Raw genomic sequence first — 26,733 nt, 5'->3', positions numbered from 1 at the left:
CCAGGTACGTATTTCTCAGGTCAAGATATACTAAGTCCCACCTTAGGTTGAAGCTTCTGTATGTACTGGATCTCTCTCTCCTTCTCTCTCTGATCAACAGACTGAAGCTTTCTAAGATGCTACAGTTTAGTGCAGGGGTCAGCAACCTTTTTCAGCCGTGGGCCAGTCCACCATCCCTCAGACCATGTGGTGGACTGGACTATATTTTTTTTGGGGGGGGGGATGAACAAATTCCTATGCCCCACAAATAACCCGGAGATGCATTTTAAATAAAAGCACACGTTCTACTCATGTAAAAACATCAGGCAGGCCTCACAAATAACCCAGAGGTGCATTTTAAATAAAAACACACATTCTACTCATGTAAAAACATGCTGATTCCCGGACCGTCCGTGGGCCGGATTGAAAGGGCGATTGGGCCGCATCCAGCCCACGGGCCTTAGGTTGCCAACCCCTGGTTTAGTGTATGATTTGCTACTAATCTTGCATTTTGCATATGCCCTTTGCTGCTAAAAGCGAACTTACTCCTAATGGAAAGGGGGAAATTATTGTGTAACTAAACAAGATGTGACGTCTTGCATCTTGCATCTAAATGAAAAGGTACTTACCTAATTGCAAACAAGCTAAAGAAGCCTGAGGCCAAGATTTTTTAGATGACGTCTCAAAGTGGTAGCAGTGGCCACGGAAAGGAATCCACGGGGTCTCCAGTGATTCTGGGCACTTTCCAGGTAGTTGAGGTGGCTCGGTAGGCGCTTTCACTATTTTTTTGGGGGGGGGGAGAGACAGCAACTTGTAATTCAATTAATTTTCCACCAGATTCTCTATGCTATATGCACAGATATGTTTCTTGCATGAGGAACTTAATAGAAAGTCTGCTGGCACAACTGAGACATTCCTATAACTGGTTATCAAAATGCCATTTTTAAATTAAACCGTTCATAGTGTACAGGTACCAAAGAATTACTACTGTAGTTATTCAGTGAACTGGAAAATCCAAAAACGGTGATTCAAAAATGTCATAGAGGCAACTAACATTGCATTTTAATATCTATACTCTGTGTGGGATAGTAGACTTAAAGGTAGCTGAAATTAGATTCTGAAAAGAGAAATTACCTGACAACCCCCCTCCCCCAAAAAAAATTTTTAGGGTACTTCCTGTGTTTTAATGTGGAATTATCACTCTTTGCCTTGTAAAAAGTGAGGAGAGATTGCCATGATATTGAATAGGGGATGTACCTGCCGAAGTGTAGAAAACAATGCAGCTTACAGTAAGGTAAAGGTAAAGGACCCCTGGACGGTTAGGTCCAGTCAAAGGCAACTAAGGGGTTGCGGCGCTCATCTCACTTTCAGGCCAAGTGAGCCGGTGTTTGTCCACAGACAGCTTTCTGGGTCATGTGGCCAACATGACTAAACCGCTTCTGTGATGGATCCCCCACCTCACTGCTTTAACCTCAGAGGCTCTCCCTGTGCTTCTCCACAAACAGGAGAAAAAAACCTCCAGAGTCCAAATTGGACTTGTCTCCAGAGTACCTCAGGCTCTGTGTTCGAAACCTATTGCCACCAGTGGGGTCTCCCTCCCTGGGATCCCTACTGCTACAGTGTGCCTCTCCCTTAGGCAACTATGTGGCTCCTTCGGCTTCGCTAACCAGCCCTTTGTATGACAGGAGAAACAGCAAACAGTTTCCTCTTCCCCAGGAAAGCTTTGTTCTCCCCTCTTTGTCACACCTCTGAAGGTACTGAGACACTGCCGAGTCAGTGAACGTTTAAGCACATTTAACTTTATTATTTAACTTATAAACATGAGTTTCTTTGGTTCTTAAAAGCACATATCTTCTTTTTTATTTAACACAGTTTTCTTCATACAGCTCCTGCATCCCTCTTTAACACTCTACTATCTACCAACTCCCTAACTCCCAACTGTCAACTGCCAACCACCTAACTGACCAAACCGCTCCTCTCTCCTTTTAAACTGGGAACAGTCCCGCCCCCATCAGAATGTTATGTCAGTCAGGCTGGAGGTGGATTAACTCTTTTCCAGCCAGGTAGGAATAAATATTTCAAAACTGTGTCAATCCGTTACAGCTTCTGGCACAACAGAACACCGTGATGGAAACCAGAATGCATGGAAACGGCGTTTACCTTCCTGCCGTAGTGGTATCTATTTATCTACTTGCACTGGCGTGCTTTCAAACTGCTAGGTTGGCAGAAGTTAGGACAGAGCAACAGAAGCTCACCCCGCCACGGGGATTCAAACCACCTACCTCCTGATTGGCAAGTAGTTTAGACCACAGCGCCACCCGTGTCCCTACACAGCTTACAATGGGAGACCAATGACTGGGCAATGCTATATATATATATATATATATATATATATATATATATATATATATATATACACAGTACAAAAAACCCCAACCCAATCTGGAAACATTCAGAGTGAGAATAGAAAAGGCACCCACTCACTCAGCTCCTTTCTATGTCCTCTTTGAATGTGTTGTGATATTTTCCCTTTTGGCTCATGGTCATGAGCCAAGATATGACAGGCTGCTTTCCACCATGTGGAAAGACTGGGCACTCGCTTCCCCTACCCTGTCCAACCACATTCAACCAACCTTCACCCTTGGTTTAATGTGGGAACTTCCTGGCCATCAGACTTTTGTTAGATCATGCAGGAATTTTCCCCATACCAGGCCTAGATTGGGCCAAGGTTTTATGGAGGTGGTGGGTTGTGCCCCACTGAGTGAGGTGGAAGGGCATTATTAATTTATAAAAGTATTTACATAACACCATTCATAAAAAAATATCAAAGTGGATTACAATGACAGTACTTAAAACCACGCAATTAAAACCATATAAGAAGCTTAAAAACATGCATCAGTTAACTACTGTGGAAAGATGTATTCTTAATCTCCTGTATAGACCTTGTGGAATAAAAAAGTTTTCAGCAAGTGTTTAAAAGTTGAAACGGGAGGCGCCTGCTGAATCTCTATTGGTGGAGTGTTCCACCATACTGGGCTGGTGACACTTAAGGATGGCGCCATTACTTGTTGTTGTCAAATAAACCTCGCCAGTTTAGGGAATGGCATGTGATGCTCCTGCAAATGGATCTCAGTGATCAAGCTGGGATATAAGGGCTTCACGAGGTCCCTAATGGTTAAGTGGGATAATCTTAAGGAATTAGCAGGTAGAAAAATGCTACAAATTGAGTCCTTTGAAAAATGGCTCAAGTTACACAGGGGGTGGACCTTTCAAAATGTTTTTGCATATATAAATGTATTTTGAAACCTCTGTGAAATGCAAAAGGTTCATTGCAAAAAGGCTAAATTATCTTGCCTGTGAGGCAATGCTTCAACCTGAAAGGCAAGTAGTGAATGGGAAGCATTGTTCTTCATTTGCTTACCGTCAGAGTGTTTACAGAGTGGGAAATAATGTTCATTGCATGATCCTGTCTTCCAGGTTCCATCCAAATCCAGGTAAACACAACCAAAATTTTGTTTTGGTTCCCCTGGAGCCCATTTTGTGAACTTCATTTTGAACTTGTCAATCCATGTATATTGTCCATCGGTCTGAAAAAATTAGCACATTAGCAAAATGCATTGAGTATACAGGCTGAGATGCAGACCATTACAATGGGGTCAAGAGTCATTGCCATCTGAAGTACAGTCTCTAGGTTTGTTCTGGTTGTACGTTTTATATATAGAAGGAGAAGATGAGAGATTGTAAACAGTGAGGTCAGAGGACATGCAAAGGTACAGTGATAACGACCTTTTTAACAATGACTGTTCACAGAAAAATCCCCAGTGACTGATAACATAGAACTCCTGGCATTGGTAAGCCACTTAACGCATGTACAGTACGGTAGTATGATATAAATACATTGTGTCAATTCATCCCACAACTGATAGCATTGAGTATCTTGATGTATTGTAATTCAGTGGAACATAACAGATAGTTTGGTATCAACAAACCCTGTTCTCTGCATGTGATATTCTGAACAGGGCTTTTGTCCTTGTAGCACAGGACAGGAAAATTTAACTGACTCAGTATATTGGAAAGTGAATTTAATCTCCTTCATCTAGGCTTCATTTGGATTGAATTTACTTACTTTGCCAAACCTATATTAGACATTACAAATATAGGCCATCATAAAACATCCATATATATAATTTTAAAACATATACAAATAAACAGCCATGTAAAAATACCGTATGTAATAGCAAGGATTTTCATTGGAGTTTATTCCCGCTAAATAGTGCCATTCATCGCTCTAAGACAGGGGTCGGCAAGGCTTACCGGGCATGGGTCGGATCACTCCCGTGGAGATCCCCTGTGGGGGGCACAGCGCGATGCCGGAAATCGCGTCTGCGCATGCCCAGACGCTGGAAATCACGCCTGCGCAGAAGCATTTTTCAGCATCTGGGCATGTGCAGAAGCGATTTCCAGCGCCGCGGACATGCACAGACATGATTTCCAGCGTCTGGGCATGCGCAGAAGTGATTTCTGGAGCCACAGAAGAGAGACCCCATGCTGCGCTGTGCTGGTTTAGCGCAGCGAGCAGGGACTCACTGAGTGGGCAACTTGGTTCGGGGGCAGCTCATGGGCCGGTTAAATGGCCTCCATGGGCCGCTTCCAGGCCATGGGCTTCCGTGCTCTGCTCTGGAAGCAGCTTAGTCATGCTGGCCACATGACCTGGAAGCTGTCTGTGGACAAACGCCGGCTCCCTCGGCCTATAGAGCGAGATGAGCGCCGCAACCCCCAAGTTGTCCGTGACTGGGCTTAACGGTAGGCATCCCTTTACCATTTTAAGCAAGTTAGAAAGCAGACTTGACATTTTAATTGCATGCTGATTGAATGACCTGAGATAAACAAATAACTAGAAACAAATAGAAGCATCCATATTAAGGCCCCTTCTAGATAAATACGTGATACACTTACCACATTAGTATTGAGGCCAATCCACACTGGGCTTTTATACTTCAGCAGCTGCAGCCAGAGGAATGAGTGGGTGAAAGGGTCTAAAATGCTAGCAAGGTTAAAGCTTTGTTGTTCACAACTTTTCTGAGCATCTTTCCATGCCATTTTGCTTTCAAGGAAGAAGTAGGTATTGTTATTATAACGGATATGATAAACTGGTGTGGGTGTTGGAAGAACAGGAGTTTTGGGGTCTGCAAAAGCAAGAGGAAAATCAAATCCAATGCAGTGTTACTTTAATTAAAAGGAGAAAAAGATAAAGGAGAAAAATAACTTTATAGACATGGGGCACTATCCAACTAACTTGCTCCATCAATGCAGTTTTCCACTCGTGCAACAGAATGCCCCCCTCTCTTCCCCCATGCGGCCTCTAAATCTATTCTGGGGGTTCCACCAACCCTCCAGTGCAAATTTGGGGAGGATGTGAGGTACATGTGGAGAGAGGGGAGGGGACAGAATCCAGTGCGCAAATGGAAATACATGCACTAACAGAGTACGTCAGTTGGATGCTGCCCATACATTTGTGACGAGATGTAGATTGGATAAGCTAGATAGTCATTGCATGGAGGTAATGGGATGGAATGGACTGCAGCGGCCACACCTTTGAACTAGGATATCATATGCAGAAATGTATGTAAGGAAAGGCCACAGCTCAGCGGTAAAGATGACTCAAACACAGAAGGTCCCAGGTTCAGTCCCTGGTACCTCCAGTTTAAAGATCTCAGGCAGCTGAGCATTGCAAGAAAGACCACCACCTGCGACCTTGAAATAGGATGCCCATAATATTTTTCTGTACACATATTATACAGTATACTGTATCACTGAACAAGAGGTGCAGAAAATGTCCATCACCATGCCTTGAACTATATATACCTTGGCAACCTTCAAGATCTGAACTCAACGTGGCAAAAAGTGCTCTAAAACTGTTCTGTGTGTCCAAAGGCCACCTTGCTATCTGGGCCACTTTAAAATCATCAAATTGTAGATTACCCTCTGCAATGCCCTTTACTGAAGTTTAGAGGAAACCATGAAAACTTAATCAGGGCTTGCATGATATTTTCTTTTAATGTAAATAGGGGAAACAAATTAGCAGAAGTACCCACCTGTATCTGTCTGGCATATGTAGCCTTTTTTATCAGAACAGTGAAAATGTCTCCATTTCCCCGATTCTTGAAGAGGCCTGTTTTTCATTGCGACACAATCTTCCTATGAAAGAAGAAGAAGAAACAAATGCTAGAAATAGTAGTGGAATATTCAGACCATCTTTGATTTCTTCCCCAGCTATATAAATTTAATTCAGAGAGCCACCAGGAGTAAAGTCGGGAGACTCGGGACATTTCTGTAGGCTGTTGCCCCTTATGAAACCTCTTATTTACTCCCATGCTCCAGGGGGATTCCACTAACCCAACAACCTATTCATTTTCCTTAATATCATCAGGCTTCTGGTTCAGGCTTGGGCTTTGCCTGGCCAAGTGTCAGAATTGCCCTTGCCTTCCTATCAGCTACCATTGGATCTTGTTTCCCTACTTCCCCTAGGGCACAATTGCTTGTTGAAACTCCTGCCTCAAGTTCAAAATACAGCTTGCGGTCTGTGGTGCGTAGGGCCTGGTTTTATGGCAAAAAGTATCTGAAAAATACTGATTTTCAGTATTATATTTTTCCAATTCAGTATTGCTGGCAGTTTTGCTGTTCCCATTAACTTACTTTTTGCTCCTCTTTTTTTCCACACTGAATGGTTCTGACTTGAGGCCACATACAGGAGAAGCTCGTGGAAAAGGAAGTGTTGTGGGGATGATCTGGAACAGTCTTCCAATTAACATTCGCCATCTTGTGCATTCATCAAATACCTACCCTCTCTGCACCGTAATTAGGTGATGGGAAGCCTTTTGCCCAGTTTGTGTAACTGACTCTGCTTCCATCTGTCCAGAGGTACATCTCTTCTGAATTGATATCATTGAATCCTATCCATGCATCCGTTGGGAAATTGTTCAACTGGGAAGTAAGGAAAGCTAAGGAAGGGAAAGGGAAAGTGGAAGGAAAAGCTGACATCTCCAAAAACTGAGACACTATTCAAAACCAAACAGCCTTGAAAAACGCTGAGTTTTGGAATGAATGAATGGAAAGGGGAATACCTTGAAAATTAAATCTATATATTATTATTTTTTAGAAAACTGAGAGGACTATGAGAAATGTTAAAACCACAACTGTAAGTTTTAGAGTTTTAAGCTTGAGAGTGAAGGGAGAATTTTTTAAAAATATAAATTGATATTCAGTGTTTCATAACTTCAAATATTGAGCATTATCACACACTCAGGCATCAATTGTATTCAGATGGTATTTTGAACACAGGCAGACTCAAGCTTACATGCATATATATTTGGTTTCCACATCTAAAGATGTGAAGGTCCTTCCACTCCTTTCCAATGGAAAAAATGTGGAAAACCCCATCCTCCCGTTTTTTTGGATTTCTAACTTCTCAGAAACAATTGGGGGAAGTGTCCCCCCAAACACACCTGGGGAAAACTCATGGTTTCCTCCCTCCTAATTTTCAATTCCAGCCCGCTCCCCTTCCCAGGTGTCCCCATCCCTACATGAAGAGAGAAGCTTTTAAGTTTCCATTTTTGGCTTGTAGAAATTGTTGCTTTTCATCCCCAGGTCCCTGCAAACAACAGTGTTTACAATGTTTGTACAAACAATATTTGCCTCAAGATCTTAAAGCAGGATCAAGCAATTTGGGATCCAAGCTCATAGGCAAAGTATGGTTTGCCATTATGTCCAAATGAAGTAATAGGCAGGTGCCCATGCTGCCCAAAAAAGTATTGTATCATTGTTGCATTATACAATTCACATTTTGTTTTTTAATCAACAGAGTATCAGTATACCATAATATGACTATTACAGCCTTTCATTGCTCCCCTGTGGTATAAAATAACAGCATACTGAAAGAGATGGGTGTGCAGATTGATGGCACATTAGTTCCAGAAAATAGAAAACTGAAGTAATATTTTGCAAGTATTACTTGCGCTTGCATCTATAGATGCAAATGTGGAGTACCTTGAACCCTTTCATTAGATATAGTAGCCAAGTTTCCTCGTAAGCCCTTGCAAACTGTTCGTGCCGAATCCCAGTTATTTCGGTCTTCATCTGTCAACCCAAATACTTTGTAGCACTAAAAAATTGAAGAGAGAATGATTAAAAAAGAAAGAAATCTGAGTATAATCTAGGTCTAGGTAGGATTGTCATCTTCAAACCCAGAAAACAGACATTGGCCTTTAATTCTCCCTTTACTTTAAAGCTGTGTCCTTTTTTTGCACTTGAAATATGAACATTTTGAAATGCTTGCAGTTGCTTTCCTCCCCTCCCCCTCAAGCTAGTGAACCAACCATAAGGGTTGGTTCAGATACCATGCCAAGCCACTCCCTGGCACATGAATAGGCGCTCTGTCCACATGCTCCATCCTTCCATTTGTAATTTTCTGGTCTCAGCCAACCATCGTTTGCCATTACTTCCAAATCAGCAAACTTGCCCCAACAAACCAGCATTAGAATCATCTGAATTAAGGGTATGTTTACATTACTGCTGGAGAAGTAAGATCTGAAAACATCCAGAAATATTTATAAGAAGAACCTTCCCAAAACTCAATATGGAATTTGTTTTTATTAAACTTTTTATTAAGCATTTTCTTTTTCAAAATAATTGGTGGAATTAAGTTAATTGTACCACAATTGTGGCTACCTTAAACTATTTGTGATAAGTTATTGAACCTCATATATATAGACTCATTTTAGCTCAAGCATGCAAATACTATGTCAGCTTCAGAGATTTAAGAATCCCAGCTCTTCGTCTGCTAGGCTGTTTTCCTGGACACAATAAGTCAGCAAATTCACCTCTGATTTCTTTTGTAAAGGACCCCTGACAGTTAATTCCGGTTGTAGACGACTCTGGGGTTGCGGCGCTCATCTCGCTTTACAGGCCGAGGGAGCTGGCATTTGCCTGCAGACAGTTTTTCTGGGTCATGTGGCCAGCATGACTAAGCCACTTCTGGTGCAACAGAACACCGAAACCAGAGCAGCGCACGGAAACGCCGTTTACCTTCCTGCCAGAGGAGTACCTATTTATCTACTTGCACTGGTGTGCTTTCGAACTTCTAGGTTGGCAGAAGCTGGGACCGAGCAACAGGAGCTCACCCTGTCACAGGGATTTGAACCACCGACCTTCTGATCAGCAAGCCCATGTCCTGCTTTATTTCTGTCCCACTTCTCTAATTCTATTGCAACTCCTGGCAACAATAATGTGGTAGCGCTGGGGAAGCAGCACAGAAACAACTGAAGCAGAATGAAGCCACCACTCGTGCACAATTATAGTGTCAATAACATGTTGGAGACACACCCACAACACCAGTCTGGAAGTGCCCTACACAAATGATGCACAGTGCAGAATGCAAAGTACCAGATAAATGAGATCCATGCTCCTTTTGCTAGTGACCCACTGCATGAGCAGAGCTGCATTATGATCTGGGGTGTGTGTGTCTGCCAATACACATTTTGAATATAAAAAAAAACCAGACAAAGCCATGTGGGACAGTAATGTACATCTTTATAGCTGTTTCCCAGTGTTCCTTTGAAACAAGAACATTATAATGGTACCTTGTTTTCAAACGAAAGCCATGATTCTGGACATCCTCCTGGAACAGGAGGGGCTGTAGGAGCAACGGTTGAATTGATTGAACTGTTGTGTCTTTCACATATGAAAGGATTGGGGTAGCCACAGTTTACATCATTCCAAAGTCCTAAACAGGAAAGAATAAGTGATCTGCCATTAAAGATAAACCGTGCATTGCATTTAGGAACACCGTTCACCCTGTACAAATAAGATGCCTTTTTCCTGTAAATTTCATGTGCATGATGTGTCGCCACAAAAATAAAATGTCGACAATCGGCAGACCACCCACCTGTCCTTCTGTAAATGACCACACAGTTTTCATCGTTGTTTGCAAAGTTGGGTTCATGCGGTGCCCAGGCTAAATACTGCACGGGGGTTCCGTCCATCCAGCTTAAAGACAAATTATTCGGTTATCTTGCTTTGTTTTCAACGTGGCTTAAGGTGCAAGGGAAATTGAAGGTAATCTTTAGGGGGGGAACCAATACCAGCTTCCCAATTATTACTGCATCTAAAAAATCTAAGCTGTGGCCCTTAGAGCGGAACTAGATATGAAGGAAATGCCCCGTGTTTGATGAAGATTCCTTGTCGAAATATAAAGCAGGATTGCTGAGTCCTGTGAAGGATGCTCAGGGGTTGGTGTGGATGTGAATCCTTCCTCTGCCTGGAACTAGAACCCTAGTTCTAGTATTATAAAAAGAGAGGGAGAAAGACTTCTTTACTTTTTTTCTACACCATACATAATTTTATAAACCTTGATCATGCACTTCCTCAATTTCATGCCCTTTTCAAAACTAGAAAGCCCTGCATGTTGTATCTCGGCCTCGGTCCAGTATACCTGAAGGAGCGTCTCCACCCCCCATCGTTCAGCCCGGACACTGAGATCCAGCGCCGAGGGCCTTCTGACGGTTCCCTCACTGTGAGAAGCAAAGCTACAGGGAACCAGGCAGAGGGCCTTCTCGGTAGTGGCACCCGCCCTGTGGAACACCCTCCCATCAGAGGTCAGAGAGATAAACAACTACCTAACATTTAGAAAATACCTAAAGGCAGCCCTGTTTAGGGAAGTTTTTAGTCTGTGATATTTTAATGTATTTTGATGTGTGTTGGAAGCAGCCCAGAATGGCGGGGGAGACCCGGCCAGATGGGCAGGGTATAAATAATAAATATTTATTATTATTTATTATTATTATTATTATTATTATTATTATTATTATTATTATTATTATCTGTGTTTCACCATACATTTAAAGCACATTCAAAGCATATACCCCTGAACACAAAACTTTCAGTTTACCACTTACACAGCTACCCTTCCCAACTACAGTTCCCAGGATGGGAATTGGGGACAGGGTTACTTTAAATGTATACAGCATACATATTATATACATCCCCACTAAGTTGCTGCAGCCTTATTCCAGCTCCGCAATGTGTGTGTGTGTGCACAGAGAAGTTAAAGAATATACTGTATTGGGCTTGATTCTCTATATAGTACAGTACTATGTATATTTGTCTAGTATTAATAAATTGGCAGTCACATAAATTGGCAGTCACATAATAAGCTCCAATATTTTCTGTTTACTTACCTGACGTCTTTATCAAGGCTCAGTTTTAAGCCAATGTAGTAAGCATTGGTCCAGTCCTTTTTTGAGATCTAAAGCATGAAGATGAAAATGCTATGTCTGAGGCAAACGATAAGTTTTTCGACAACAAACGGCCATTGGAAATGTAATCCCTTCAAAAACACATTGAGCAAAACTAAAGTCGCTAGCCACCCCGTTAACTAGGCTTCTGAAACTTATTTAAAACACTGAAAAGAAAAGAAATTTGTTATTCCAGGTTTCCTTCTAGTGCTGGATTAAACCCTGTGGAGGCCCCTAGGCAGTCAAAACCTCAGGGGCGCCCTTGTAAAATATATCCATATATATCTATCTATCTATATATATATAGATAGATATATAGATAGATAGATAGATATATAATAAGAGACTCTTGAGGAGAGTCTCCTCCTCTTGAGGAGGAGACTCTTGAGAGTCCCATGGACTGCAAGAAGATCAAACCTATCCATTCTTAAGGAAATCAGCCCTGAGTGCTCCCTGGAAGGACAGATCGTGAAGCTGAGGCTCCAATACTTTGGCCACCTCATGAGAAGAGAAGAATCCTTGGAAAAGACCCTGATGTTGGGAAAGATGGAGGGCACTAGGAGAAGGGGACGACAGAGGACAAGATGGTTGGACAGTGTTCTCGAAGCTACGAACATGAGTTTGACCAAACTGCGGGAGGCAGTGCAAGACAGGAGTGCCTGGCGTGCTATGGTCCATGGGGTCACAAAGAGTCAGACACGACTAAACGACTAAACAACAACAACATAATAAGAGGGGGGGGATCAAGTGAGTATCTTCACTGTTCTCTTTTCAGTGCTTGCTAAAAACATTCTTTTTTAGACAAGCCTACCCAAATACTGAGGGAATTTTAATCTGTTTTAAGTATTTAAACTTTTGTATGTTTGAAAGTACAGTTGTGAATTTTTCTTGATGTTACTGTTTTATCTTTCATAAACTGCTTTGAGGTTTCTTACAAATCAAGCGGTGCATGAATCTTACAAAATAAATAAATACATAAAATAAAATAAATGTGTGTAATTTAAATTGCTGTTACTCAGGGATAACAACATGAAAGGGAACAAAAGGTATGCCAAAATACTAAAGCATGTGTTTCACGAAATGAAATTTCCGAAAAGGCATAGTCATTTATAACAAAGAATGTTCACTACTCTGAAGTATTTATTTGAGGAAATAATAAACTAGCGCCTTACATATTTTGTTAAGAATCTTCTTTCCGTGTTGCTTTCAATGACTGTAAGATCTCCAAAGTTTTTCTTGCAAAACTCACGTCCTGTTTCCATAGGAGCAGTGTAAGTGCTGAAATAATACTGCTTGTCTCCATTGATGAGCCATCCATCGTTGCTATATTGAAATTCTGCGAGAGAGGTGGTGTGGATTAGGGGGGGGGTGTGGATTAGGGGGGTGTCACTTCCTGCATCAAATCTGGGCTGTGAATAAACTTCTTAAAGCAATAGGGCAGGGGTGGCCAACTCATAGCTGTCAAGTTTTCCCTTTTCTCACGAGGAAGCCTATTCAGCATAAGGGAATTTCCCTTAAAAAAAAAAGGAGAACTTGACAGCTATGGGCCAACTCCCAAGAGACTGCGATCTACTCACCATAGCTATCAAGTTCTCCCCTTTTTTAAAGGGAAATTCCCTTATGCTGAATATGCTTCCTCGCGAGAAAAGGGAAAACTTGACAGCTATGCTACTCACAGAGTTAAAAACTGGCAGTACTCTACCCCCCTTTTTAGGGGTTCAGGTCAAAGTTGTTGAGCTTTTGTGAGGCATGTGGAAATCCCCATTTGGGGGGGGGGGGTTTGAAGAGCTAAAATTTTGAGCCTTTTGGGGCGGAGCCAAAATTGTTGAGCTTCTTTGGGGGGAGCCAGTGATCTACCAGAGATCTACCAAGGATGTCCAGTGATCTACCGGTAGATCACGATCTACCTGTTGGACGTGCCTGCAATAGGGCCCAGTAGGGTAGAGCAATGAAGGGGTGTGTAAAAATTATCTGAGTAGGTCAGATACACAGATCCTTGCCCCATCGCGTCTAGTTTTGGACTCTGAGCAACTGATGTGAGAGAAGCTGTGCTTGATAACCTTATTCCTGCAGTGCAGCTCTCAAAGAAATTGGAAACCTCCATCTGCCTGGGTGGAAATGGCAATCCCTAGTTATTGACATGACATGATTTCTTCAAAGGAAGCAATGCAAACTTACTTGGTAGAGGTGGGTCGGTTGGTTCAGGCTTTGGGTCTTCTCCTGGGGGGAAAAATGTGATCCACACATGTATTATCCTATTAAAACCAATAATTAAGATAAATAATGCCTCAAGGTGACAAGGCAGCAGGAGCCCCTGTGCTGGTGGAGTCTGGTGAAGGGGAAGTTCAACAATATCTTTTTAAAATATATATATTGTTTTCTGAGTTTTTAATTTAGTTATTTCTACACATATTCCATTTGTTCTTCAAAACATGTTATCTCATTCACAAATGTAAACCAAAATAAATCAGTATTTCTTCACATGTGACTTCCCTCCACCTTATTGCGGCTCCTTACTTCTCCATTATCTTTTTAACTGTGTTGTTTTTCCTTGGTTCACTTCTCTTACATAATATATACATTATCTATGTATTATTTACTTTGCAAAATGTAGTCGAAATACATCAAAGATTTTGTTTGAGAACAACGCTTTCCCAAGTACTCTTTGAAGCAGTCCCACTCTGTTTTAAAGCTTTGGTTTGGTTGATTCCTGATCACCTCTGTCATTTTTTGCTAATTCCAAATATTCACACAATTTAATTTAATTCATCATAGACAATACCCCCCTTTTAATTTTATCACAACCCTACCACATATGGTACATTGTTCCTTCCATTTCCTTATACCCCCAGCATATATTTGAATTTGTTTGGTATATTTTGGGCAATTGGGAAGTTCAACAATATCATCCAGCATGTTGAATTGGGGGTTAGGATTGCTCTGCCCAACTCCCACATTATTTCCAAGTGGTATTTTAATATAATTAAGTGGAATTTGGATTTCTGTGTCACTCATATTTCAAAAGGATCTCATTTTGTAACAGAAATAATAATAGAATGACTCTTCACAATGGATTTTGAATTTGATGAATGGTGCCAAAGAAAAAAAATTGGCATAACTATTTTGTATTAAAAATTGAAATTCACAGCGTTCCCTGTGAAGGTGGCTACATAATATGTTCGGGCGGGGTGGAGGACTTGATAGGTTTGATAGATTGCATAAAAGGTAAAGGGACCCCTGACCATCAGGTCCAGTCGTGATCAACTCTGGGGTTGCAGCGCTCATCTCACTCTACTGGCAAAGGGAGCCGGCGTACAGCTTCCAGGTCATGTGGCCAGCATGACAAAGCTGCTTCTGGTGAACCAGAGCAGCACACGGAAACACCATTTACCTTCCCGCTGTAGCGGTACCTATTTATCTACTTGCACTTTGACGTGCTTTCAAACTGCTAGGTTGGCAGGAGCTGGGACCGACGCGGGGATTCAAACTGCCGACCTTCTGATCGGCAAGCCCTAGGCTCTGATAGATTGCATACAATAACTGAAAATGTGAAAACTGGGGATCATATTCTAAGGTTGTGGTCAAACTATTGGGTTTTTTTTTCTTTTGCAATTTTTTTTTAGCACATCCACTTACACTTAATTCCTCCCTAATGCCTTTACCTTCCTCAGGTTTGGAACAGTGGTCTAAGGATGCTTCCAGGTGGTCTTTTTATTGAGATTTATTTGCAGGAAGATTGGATGATATTGGCTATTTCATACGCATTTATTTGTTGCTTAAGGTTGCATCAAATCAAGTGTTACCTTCCAGTGCATTTCCCCATTCCTTTACATATCTCAAAAAGTTTGATCTTCTGGACAATTTGCTTGAGACCTCCCAATTAACTGTAAATCACCCAATGTGAATTTGCTGTTATGTGACTGAATCCCAAATGAAAATAGCAGCTGTCTGGAAATACGCTTACAACAACAACAACAACACGGAAGAAAAAAGCAAGCAAACTTACTAGAGCTAAAATTGAAGTCTGCGAAAGTTGACAGAATTCCAATCAAAATTGTGAATTTAGAGTTTGGCTTCTAACTGCAAAATTCAAGAGGATTCCAACAAAAGGGGGAAAGAAACTTTTGACTACCTCAGCTGAGCAGGACTACCACCAGATACGCAACATGGCCAACACTATTTTAATATAAAGGATTTCAATATAATTAGGGCATTCCTGGGAGAAAAATTATCCAAAGGTTATTCACTAGCAATGTAAGCAATATTTCTTTTGTCTCTGATCAATCAAGTCTCAGGGTCGCTTTGCTGCCGACTGTGTTTCAACTCTGCTGACGCCTGGTAGAAAGTACTTATGGCAGCTTTCACACCATAAACAGCTGTAAGGGGGAAGGCTTATAGGGAACAGCCCCCCCCCCTCATCAGGTCGAGTTCCTCTCAGAGCAATAAGTCCAGTAGCGGATCAGATTACAGGAGTCAGGAAGCAGAGAGGGAGGGACAAGGCTCTAGCAGCATCAAAGAGCCTCAACACCGAGTAGAGAGGGAGGCAGCTGGGGAGGAAATGATGGGAGAGCAGTCAGAAGGACGGCCCTCCCCCCCCCCCGACGCCCAGAATTGAGGCGCACAGCACCCCCTAGGACAAGGGGGAGTCGCTTTGGAGTTCCCAAGCTGTTGTGTTGGGCACGAAACAGAAAGAAGCCATTGCGAGGTTCTGACTCAGACTAAGCAGACATGTTTTCCAGAGACTTTGCACTGTAAATAGAATGCACAATAAAAAAACACCTTAAAGACAAGCAGGTGTGGAGCATCGTTACTCAAGAGTAGCCGCAATAACCTCTGACAGCAGCCACAGAGTTATTATTGTCAATTCACATCTTTGATATATATGTGTGTTGAATTAATCAGAAAGCTGTTTGTTTTAAAAAAACATTTTTAGTTTTTTTTAAAAAAATAGTACTATCACAAGCAATCTTCGGGTGACATTACAGCTTAATAAGGCAAGAAATCTTACCTTTTTTAATCTGACAAATCCAGTTGTACAAGTCGTCACAGTGTATATCATTCCAGCGCATGCGATAATTTGCATTCAACTCTCCGCAGTGCTCAATTTCATTGTAGTTATTGGGCTCTCCATACTCCCAGTTTGTATATCCAAGCTGAGGAGAAATAAGTTTCTTACTTTGCTTGTCTGGAAATAAGGGTGCCTTCACACAGCAAGTTATCGCACACTCAGCACTGATCATACATGCAAATTCTTTTGCCGGGTCAACACTGCATTGTCCTCATCAAAATGCCATCTATGGCCTAGGACCCTCGTACCTACAGGACCGCCTCTCCTGGTATGCCCCACAGAGGACCATACAGTCCGGAAATAATAACATCTTGGAGGTCCCGGGCCTCAAGGAGATTAGGCTGGCCTCAACCAGGGTCAAGGCCTTTTCAGCCGTGGCCCCAGCCTGATGGAACACTCTGTCACAAGAGATCAGGGCCCTGCGGGATTTGACATCTTTCCGCAGAGCCTTCAAGACGGACCTGTTCCATAGGGCCTTTGGTTGGGTTCAGTCTGACTCCCCTTTCCCCCGTAAGAACTTGCATGAAAGTCGCCTCCCAACTTTTCTCACAGGCTCATGTAAGTTCAGCACAAACAGCTGGGCCTGGTGAGCATTTAAGGTCCCCAACCCTAATCTGCAGGTTGCCATCTGATTAGATTTTACTCTGATTCTGATTTGATTCTAGGATGTATTTTAATTGATTGATTGCTTTTATCTTGATGTGTTATATAATTGATGTTAGCCACTCTGAGCCTGGTTTTGGCCATGGAGGGTGTGCTAAAATGCTGTGCAGAACCTGCATAACATAAACAGCACTAAGTCTGCAATAAAGTGCCATGTAAAAATACTTATTATTATTATTATTATTATTATTATTATTATTATTATTATTCCACCCATCTGGCTGAGTTGCCCCAGCTACTCTGGGCATCTTCCAACACATAAAAACATCAAACAATAAAAACTTCCGCTAAAGGGCTGCCTTCAGATGTCTTCTAAAAGTTGTATAGTTGCTTATCTCCTTGGCTGGATTCATACTCACTCTTCAAACATTCTAGAATGATGTTTTTGATATCATTCTAAAACATAAATACATCTGGTTAAACTCTTCCTTTTCCACAAGGTCTACCCTCTTATTTCACGGGGAGAACTCTGCAGCGTCCTCTGGTGTAACAACTTAATAATGCATTGTTGATGTCTTAAAATAATGTCATATAGCTATATGATTATCATAATTATCATTAAAAACCACGAGTATAGATGAGTCCCTTGACATCTGTCAGCAGGGCGTTCCACAGGGCAGGTGCCACTACCAAGAAGTCCCTCTGCCTAGTTCCCTGTAACGCCTTGCAAACTTCTCATAATGAGGGAACCACCAGAAGGCCCTTGGAGCTGGATCTCGGTGTCCGCGCTGAACAACTGGTGGGGAGTGGAGACACTCCTTTGGGCATTTAGCATTTTGCAGTATTTGGTTTTAAAGCTTTATTTTTAGCATAATTTTCAGGCTTCGTATGTTAATTTGCTTCTCTTGGTTTTTGGCATGTAAGTAGTAAAATTTGTACCACACTCTTTTAAAAACAGTGCAAGTCACTCACTGGAGAGCCATCACTCCACGAAAATCCTTCAGTTGGACTTTGTAAACTTAAGCCTAGCCAGAAATGTGAAGAGCTGAATCCTTGGTCCCTAAGATATCACACAAACAAAAGGAGACTTGGGTAAATAGACATGTTGCTTTATGAAATTACTTTTAATCTAACATTAAATGCTTGCACCCAACTATGTTAGCTTGTAATTTTAATGCTTAGTTTCCAACTAAGCTTCTTGGCTTGTCTTTGAAATAAGATTCACTTTATGCATCTCAGTATTCTGCCTCAAAGACCATCTCCTTATTATGACATACGATATTTGTTACAGAGTGTGATCTTTGCTTTTTTTCCAGTATAGTCAAGTCATCTGCTGGCCTTATTTCTGTCAGATCAATACATTTCCCATCTGAGACAGAGCCACAAGTATTTCCCCCTGCCTGCTCCCTGCCCAAATCGAGGTGCATAATGCCCAAGATGAGTCACATTGTTTTGGCACCTTGATGCAGAAAATCCCACAAACACAAATCTCCCCTCCTTGATGCAAATCTACAGTTATAGTTACATTGAATAACTAACAATTCGCTGCCCTTTCATGGCACCCAAAACCAGCTAATTGGAAGGACTTCCCTCATTTGTGGATTCACACAAAACGGTACTGCACAAGGGACTAAATGGCTGTTTCCATCTTCTTATAGGTAACATCCACACCATGGATGCACTCCTCTGCCACTTTAGTAGTCATGTCTTCCCCGCAAAGAATCCTGGGAACAGTAGTTTACCCCTCACAGGACTACAACCATCAGCACCCTTAGCAAACTGCATTTCCCAGGATTCGTTGGGGGGGGGAGGAGCCACGACTGTTAAAGTGGTACAAGAGTGCTTTAAATGTGGGTGTGAAATAACTATGATAACATAGATAAATCAATTTACTCACGACAAATAGCGCTGCAGTGAACGTTCCTCTTTTGAGCTACTAATGGAGGCCAGCTCACCTCCCATGGCTCTACAAAAACTCTGAGAATCTGCCCACGATTTTTTATCATCACTCCTCACGAAAGCCTAATGATGATATATTATTTAACAGTTAGGCACAATAAGCTCTGCACATGATAAAAGTAAGAAACATTGCTTCATAATAAGGGAGGTTATAAATTATGTTCACTATAACAAAATAAATGTAATATAATTTAGATATTTTCGGCTCAGCTCAGCCATTGCTTTTCTTCTAGAAAAAAATGGTGCTGATATTGTGTCCCCTTGAGTGTCCCCAGAAAAAGAAACACTGAGTTCCGCTAATGTATTGTTATCATCATCTCTCTTAAACCGAGTCAGACCACTGGTTCACCTAGCCTATTATTATCTATTCCAGCTGGCTGCTGCTTTCCAAGACCTCAGACAAGTCTCTTTCCCTCATCTAATCCTTGAGCTCCTTTTTCAACAGAGAGGCTGGGGATTGAAGCTAGAACCTTGTGCATGCAGAACAGATGCTCCAGCACCACGTTATCTATGGTCCTTCAGCTATATCTGGAGTGAGAAAGGGGAACCACCTGTGTTATTGAGCTAGTCCAAACTTCACTTGCAATTTCTCAGGTATTTTTTCCTCCAAATTATATCCAGGCTTTTCTTCTAAGCAGAATTCAGTGGCAACTGTGTCTGGAGCATAAATTTCAGTAGGCGACATCATTGTCAAGATTGACTTGAACATTCAGCACTAAGCCACGTCTCCGACTCTAGTGACATCCTGGACCATGTTAGAAATGCTCATAGAATCAAAGAATTGTGGAGCTGGAAGGGACCACAGGTGTCATCTAGTCCAACCCCCTGCGATGCAGGAATGTTGTCCCTCAAGGTAGGACTTGAACCCACGACCCTGAGATTAAGAGTCTACTAACTGAGCTATGCCACTTATGTTAGAGAAATACGTTTCTTGGCCAGATGAAATGAACCCCCTCATTTTTGAAATGTCACAGATCCTTCCCATAATGTTCATAGGTAAAAAGGGTGGATAACTTTTTTTCAACCTGAGGGCAGTATTCCTTGCTACAAGCCATTGGTGGATGGAACCAGATGCCAAAGTGGGTTGAAGCACTTCATGTAAATGTTACCTTCTTGCAGTTAGGCTACTTTCTGAACACACTCACATTATCAGAGTTCAATGGCATATTTCAGGGTTCAGGCAAAGCCACTCAAGGAGTCACTGAGGAGTTTGACTTGGGCAAAGAGGCTTTTCCTGGTGGACTTCCTGACCTCTACATAATTGCCAAGAAACGTTGGCCAAATGACATCTACAGCAGCCTTGGAAGCATTTCTCTGTGATGGCCACATGCCACTTTTGCCGTAAGGGTCGTATCAATGATATGGTCCTTTCCCGTCATACAACATAGAGAGAAAGAATGCCCATTGTTTGTGGAGAGACCAAATCACTGGCATCATTTATCAACATACAAGTGCTAATGGAAGGCTGTGTGCTCAGCTTCCATTGTGCTGTGTGTATTGTAAATCAGTAACAAGCCTGATAATCTTTCAGAAAGTTAGTACGGCTGTCAATTAGTACGGACAAGGGCAAAGGCTGTTTTTTTAAAAAAAGCTATTTTAATTAGGCAGGCATGAATGCGAGCATAGACACTTTCCAACATATTGTTAAAAGACTGGGTGGTCAAGAGAGGGCTAATGTTGCTTATGACTACATACATTCTTTATCTTTAGTAAAGAACATACGTTCTTTATCTTTATTTCTTGGGAAAGATTGAGGGCAGAAGGAGAAGGTGACGACAGAGGACGAGATGGTTGGACAGTGTTCTCAAAGCTACCAATATGAGTCTGACCAAACTGCAGGAGGCAGTGGAAGACAGGAGTGCCTGGCGTGCTATGGTCCATGGGGTCACGAAGAGTCGGACACGACTAAACAACAAAACAACAACAACAACAATAACAAATTTGCCAGACACAACCTTTTGTTAGGGAAACTATGGGTGCTGTGTATATCTGTAAATGAACACAATTCTTACAAGATGGCAATAAGCCTTCAATGACCTCTTTGCTAAGTGCTGTATCTCTGGTCTCTCCCACTGCTTGGAAAAGTAGGAAGAACATAATGATGAGGGATGACAATATGTTTTTAACAAACGTTCCCTGTGCTAACAACAACTACAAATAGATATAAACAAACGGCAGTACGTATTTGGCAAGGTTCATAAAAAACTTGTGATTGAATGTCATACTTTGAAGCATAAGTTCCTGCTGTCACTTGGACTCCAGTTGTCAGGGCATCTGGGGGCAGCAGTTGTTGTGGGTATGGGCGGAGGAGTCACTCCATCAGCAAAGCGCTTGCAGAGAAATTTTGCCTTTGTCTCACATTTCAGAAGATCCCATAAGCCGCCTGAGATTCCAGTCCTCATGGCAACACAGCCTGCTTTCCTTCCTTTGTGGGACATTAAGAGAGAGACATAGGCCCATGTAATTGACACAAAAAAGGAAAGGGAGAAACACAGCCACTGCAAATTAGCAACCTAACCCCTAGATTTGTTTTAGCATAAAATCTCAAGGGTTGGGGGGGGAAACAAATTGTACAATCAACACAGGGTTTTTTTCTTGAGATCTGTGCTGGAGGGGTTGCTAAGAGGTGCCCACCTGTGAAGGTGCTTGTTTTGTGGCTCCAGTTGTGGGACTCTGCCTTTTAAGAGATTCGGCAGGCCTCATTCCTTGCAATCTTTGAGAAGGGTTCAATAAATATTGAGGGTCTTGCGTGAGCCTCTTTCAATTTTAATGTGGTTTCATTATTTTATTTCGATAGATTAAATATAGAATTATTATTATTATTACTATTGCTGTTATTTATTATTATTACTAGCTGGCCCGGGCACATGCTGCTGTGCCTGACTCAGGGTTCTTGTTTCCCAGGAAAGGGGGAGGATGTGTCTGTTCGTCCGTCCCCATGGAGTATGTTCCCCGCCCCGTTGTTGTGTCTCATCCCTGTGATTCCTCCCACCTGTCACGACCCATGAGGTATCCTGTCCCCCCTCCCCCCACCCCGGGTCATCCCTGTGACTCCCCCCACCCTGGCTCAAGCCATGACCTATTCAGGCCCCTCCTCCCCCCACCCACCACTCAGGGCTCCATGTGGCCCAGGTGTGGTGACATCTGTGTACGGAAAGTGTCTTAGGCTACTCTCGTATTCGCATGTGGTGTTGTGTCCAAATTTCAACGCTATCAGTCAAGCGGTTTCGTTGAACATTAGAGAGGAACGGACATGCCCAGTTTACCCTTCATGAGCAGATCCCAGAGTGGGCTACAACTATTTAAAATTCAGAATTTGTAATGCTGTAATTTTAAATATACAAGCGTACCTCCATTTACATAACCCTCTGGTTACGTATTTATGAAAAAAATAAATATATTTTTTCCTATACTGCAACAAAGCTGAGGTTTAAGCAAGGGGCTTTCAAAAGTAATATATTTTCATATCTAACCAGGTCTGCAAAAACTTAAAAAGCATCTTACTTATATCTTGAGCAAGCAGAATCAGTATGGGAAGTTTCAATGGGGCAAGGTAAATTCCAAAGAACAAATATTTCAGCATATATTTGTTTTTATGTCTGTGAGCAGTTCTGTCTACATAACAGACAGAACATTCTGTGTAATAAGGAACGTAGTGAGAATTTTGCCTTTCTGTGGAAAATCCAGGCACTTCACAGTATCTCTATAGAATAAGTCTACATACCAGGCATTTCTACATTCCAGTGGGTATATTCGACAGTTTCCCCACTGGCCCACATGAATGTTCCTCTTTCTTGTATGTCAGAAAGACCGATCCAGAAATATTGTTCTGGCCTGAGCCCAATCAAACTAGTAAAATATGCTTGTTCGTATCTGCAGAAAAGGAATAAAAGGCAAAAGTAGCATTTCATTTCTATGAAATGTTTTGTAACGAAATCCCTGCAAATGTAGCCATGAAGTAGCATGGGCTCGTATATCCATCAACTGTACAATTAAAAGTGTTGGCTCCACTGAGATGGCACATTCATCCCTATGGGAATAAAATAATGTCTTTTTCAGGAGGAAAATATTACAACACCAAAGAAGTTTCAAGGGAGCAGAGGAGGACCTGTTCAGACATTGCAGAATTAATGTTCAGAAATAAGTCTGGATCCTGGGGGCGTGCTCTACCCTAAGCCTCTCTATACTAACAATCTAAACATACAGGGCTTGGATCCTAAATTTCCATTTGTGAATTGAAGAGTTCACATTTATGGAATGGGCCTTTCCCACATATCCTTTCCCTTTGAAGCCCCCACCCCACCCCACCCCATACCGCTTAAAAATGTTCTCCTGGGGGTTAGAGAACTGAATGTGGTGTGGGGGCAGGGGCCCTATGGAAGAGGGAATTGGCAGAAATTACAAGAATGGAGGAGCAATTTTAAATTATTATTATTATTATTATTATTATTATTATTATTATTATTATTAATTTGTACCCCGCCCATCTGGCTGGGTTCCCCCAATCCAAGGTATGGATTCTCTAAGTTTGAAGTCAAATGTGCAAGTTGTATACCAACAACTTCCTAAGTAAAACAACGTAACAATATCACTTTGAGTGGATGCAGTTAAACACTCCTAAATTCTATGCTCCCACCTTCCTAACCCTTCCCTGGCATATTCCCACCTACCTTTCTCTTCCTGGCCTCAACAATAGCCAAGGTTTATGCTGCTACTGCTCTAAACTTTGATTAATGGACACCACAACTACCATTTTTTATCTATGATATAACAGGGCGAGCAACCCCTGGCCTGCGGACTAGATACAGCTCTCTGGACCATGTCCTGCCCATAGAGCCCTCCGGGGTCCCCTCCCAACCAACAGGTTTTCAAAGGAGAGTAGCCAAGGGGGGAAAGAGCTGTGATGTTGTGCAAAGGGTACAATTGCAGCTCCTTCCTCTGCAAGAAGGTCTCGCTTCAAGAAGACCAGAGCACGGAGAAAATATTTCAGCAGAGATGGGTGTTCCTTGCAAATATGCCAAAAATTCATCAATGAATTTTGCAGTTGCGTACATGCATATGATTTTTGCAATGCAATTTTGCGTTTTGAAGTTTTCTTTTCTTTTTTCAGAAGCTCAAAATGCAGTTGAGCTGTTCATTTATGCTATGTACATATTTCTGCTGGGATTACGGAATTATTTTTGCCTTTTGCACAGTCAGGACAGATAAGGGGCAGAGGAGTGCTTTTTCATTTTATAACCTATAAAAAAATGATGTAAAAGATGGAATGTGCAACTTGAGTGGAGTTACTAATAAATCAATGCCTCTGTTTCCATGAGAAATAGCTTTGTTGCATAATATTGAGGGGTGGTGTATAAATCTGGCTCCTCCCACTTTTAGGTCTAGCCCCACCCACTATTGGCATGTAGCCACTGGCAGCTTTCCAACAGAATGATGTGGTCGTCCACCTGAAAGAGTTTTTTTATCCTGCCTTAGATAGAAGACATTTTAAGGAAGAAAGAATCCTGGGATTTCTGCATGATGGCACCAGGCCTTACCTTAACAAAAATGTCATATTTTTACTTCAGACAATTTTTAAAAATAATAATTACCTGTCTGCAACAGAAGCCAAATGAGCATTGTCCTTTATACATGTTTGATTTGCTTCTGCGAATGTTGAAAATACATTTCCAATCATATAGCAGTATAAACCATGTCTTCTCCAGCCCTGTTTGGGAGGAAGAATAATGTACTTTACAGACAGCCTGGGTGAGGTCAAGTGTGCATATTATAACCTTTTAAAAACTCTGTTGAAGACTGATGAAGGTAGAAGAGACAAAAACAGAATGAAAGGAACAAAAACTGGATGGGTGCAGAAAGTAATACAGCTAAAATACTTCCTTAAATGAAATAGGATATTAGGAATGTTTAATCAGTAAAAAGGCACTTTCCTGTAGGGATATCCGTTTCATTAAGAACCTATTGTTTTATAGGGATATTAAACCAATATGACATATTATTGTATTTGCTCTGCTCCCTTGTGCAATGACATTTTTTTTTCACTTTCTAAGCATGAATTCTGTTGAATTATTTTTTGGTGGATCTGGCAATTGTCTACTGTTGATGTTGGAAGATGGTCAGTTCCAGCTAATCAAGACTTTATTTTCCCAGATTAAGGGTTCATCCAGACTGCCTTCTGTGCAACGTTTCTAGGCACACATCCAGGATTTCCTGGTCTGTGCCTGAGAGAATTTTGGTTTTTTTGCCCCACCACTATCCATAGCTGCCAAGTTATCCCTTTTTTTTAGGGATTTTCCCTTATGCTGAATAGGCTTCCTCGCGAGAAAAGGGAAAACTTGGCAGCTATGCCACTATCCCCGGGAAAACCCGTGTTTTACCCTTAAATCAGAGCAAATAGCAACCGGGTTGAGAACTTGTTTTTATTTAATTATGACAAGTGAATAACAACTGTTTATTTCTGTGTTTTACTATTTCTCTTCCAATAAAATAGCTGAGAGAAAAAACTATGTGCAAGAGTGAAAAAGACCAAAAAAAGAGGGGGGGAAAGGTTAGGATCCTGGCAAATGCCTGGCACATAAAACAAGTTTACAGAATACCACTAATTCAATCTGCATTTTCCTAAATTAATGCTTCCATGGCCAAAATACAAAACTTACAGTGAGATGATTGGTTTAATTCCACCACATCTAAAAAATTTTTTAAAGAAGGCTTACAATTACAAAGCAAGTGAGATAAAATGGCACATAAAAACACATAACTTTAAAAAAGGACAGCAGGCAGATAACATCAAGACATTTAAAGGTCTCTGATTCCAAAACTGCAGCCAAACAACCACCACCATAGACCAAACATTAAAAGCCTGGATGAATAAAACCATTTTTACTCTTGACAAATATCTGTAAGGATAGAGGCCAGGAATATGGACCTGAGCAAGTATCAGGCAGGAGGATGCTGTGCATATTTGTTGCATATTGGCTGTGATATGTGCTAAATAGTGGGAAAGATGGACGAAGGACACAGCTCTGTTAGATTCACAGCTCTTTATTACAGCAATTAGAACTGCTCCTTGAGTTTGACTCACTGCAGCCTAGCTGGCTGCTTTATATAATACTAAGTAACTTGTAACAGTAACAACTTCCAACTAACTAACAAATCAGTGAGTGACAATTTTCAATCCTTCATTTGCATACTCTAACTAACCAATCAGTGAGTGACAGCTTTTTTAAAAGATAGGCTGGCCACTTCTGCAGAGCATAGCGGAGGTGGTTGTAAGAGAACCTGGAGAGAAAGGGGAGCCTGGGGGATTTTATCAAATGAATAACCACCATGTAGCTGCAAGGTTTCCAGAATAACTAGTTATTATGAGCACTGATGTGGGTGGCGCTGTGGGTTAAACCAAAGAGCCTGGGGCTTGCCGATCAGAAGGTTGGCGGTTCGAATCCCCGCGACGGGGTGAGCTTCCATTGCTTGGTCCCAGCTCCTGCCAACCTAGCAGTTTAAAAGCACGTCAAAGTGCAAGTAGATAAATAGGTACCGCTACGGCGGGAAGGTAAACAGCGTTTCTGTGTGCTGCTCTGGTTCGCCAGAAGTGGCTTTGTCATGCTGGCCACATGACCTGGAAGCTGTATGCCGGCTCCCTCGGCCAATAACGCGAGATGAGCGCTGCAACCCCAGAGTCGGTCACGACTGGACCTAATGGTCAGGGGTCCCTTTACCTTTACCTTATGAGCACTGACTGGTGGCAACAGCAGATGACCACCCAAGTGTTAGGTAAGCAACCTGCAGAGGACACAGGAACGAGGTTTTATCCCTTGTTGCATTGTACATGCTGCT

General features: G+C 41.9%; 1 protein-coding gene across 1 annotated transcript in view; it reads right to left on the bottom strand.

The window, feature by feature from the left end:
- Positions 1-26,733, bottom strand: part of LOC118091810 (macrophage mannose receptor 1) — a 55,540-nt gene that overhangs the window by 5,972 nt on the left and 22,835 nt on the right. Inside the window, exons 10-26 of the mRNA XM_035129236.3 lie at positions 24,492-24,607; positions 22,625-22,773; positions 21,126-21,325; positions 18,839-18,963; positions 17,914-18,001; positions 16,279-16,423; positions 13,449-13,490; positions 12,443-12,606; positions 11,214-11,281; positions 9,923-10,023; positions 9,618-9,760; positions 8,026-8,140; positions 6,823-6,980; positions 6,075-6,177; positions 4,936-5,165; positions 3,401-3,566; positions 609-758 (exon numbers count right to left, since the gene is read on the bottom strand). Of these exons, the coding sequence (XP_034985127.3) occupies positions 609-758; positions 3,401-3,566; positions 4,936-5,165; positions 6,075-6,177; positions 6,823-6,980; positions 8,026-8,140; positions 9,618-9,760; positions 9,923-10,023; positions 11,214-11,281; positions 12,443-12,606; positions 13,449-13,490; positions 16,279-16,423; positions 17,914-18,001; positions 18,839-18,963; positions 21,126-21,325; positions 22,625-22,773; positions 24,492-24,607 (2,263 nt within the window). The remainder of the gene's footprint in view (positions 1-608; positions 759-3,400; positions 3,567-4,935; positions 5,166-6,074; positions 6,178-6,822; positions 6,981-8,025; positions 8,141-9,617; positions 9,761-9,922; positions 10,024-11,213; positions 11,282-12,442; positions 12,607-13,448; positions 13,491-16,278; positions 16,424-17,913; positions 18,002-18,838; positions 18,964-21,125; positions 21,326-22,624; positions 22,774-24,491; positions 24,608-26,733) is intronic.

Source organism: Zootoca vivipara, chromosome 11 (genome assembly GCF_965207765.1).
Source record: "Zootoca vivipara chromosome 11, rZooViv2.hap1.1, whole genome shotgun sequence".
NCBI lineage: Eukaryota > Metazoa > Chordata > Lepidosauria > Squamata > Lacertidae > Zootoca > Zootoca vivipara.
The sequence above is the reverse complement of the archived record's forward strand: the minus strand, read 5'-3'. Positions and strand labels throughout refer to the sequence as shown.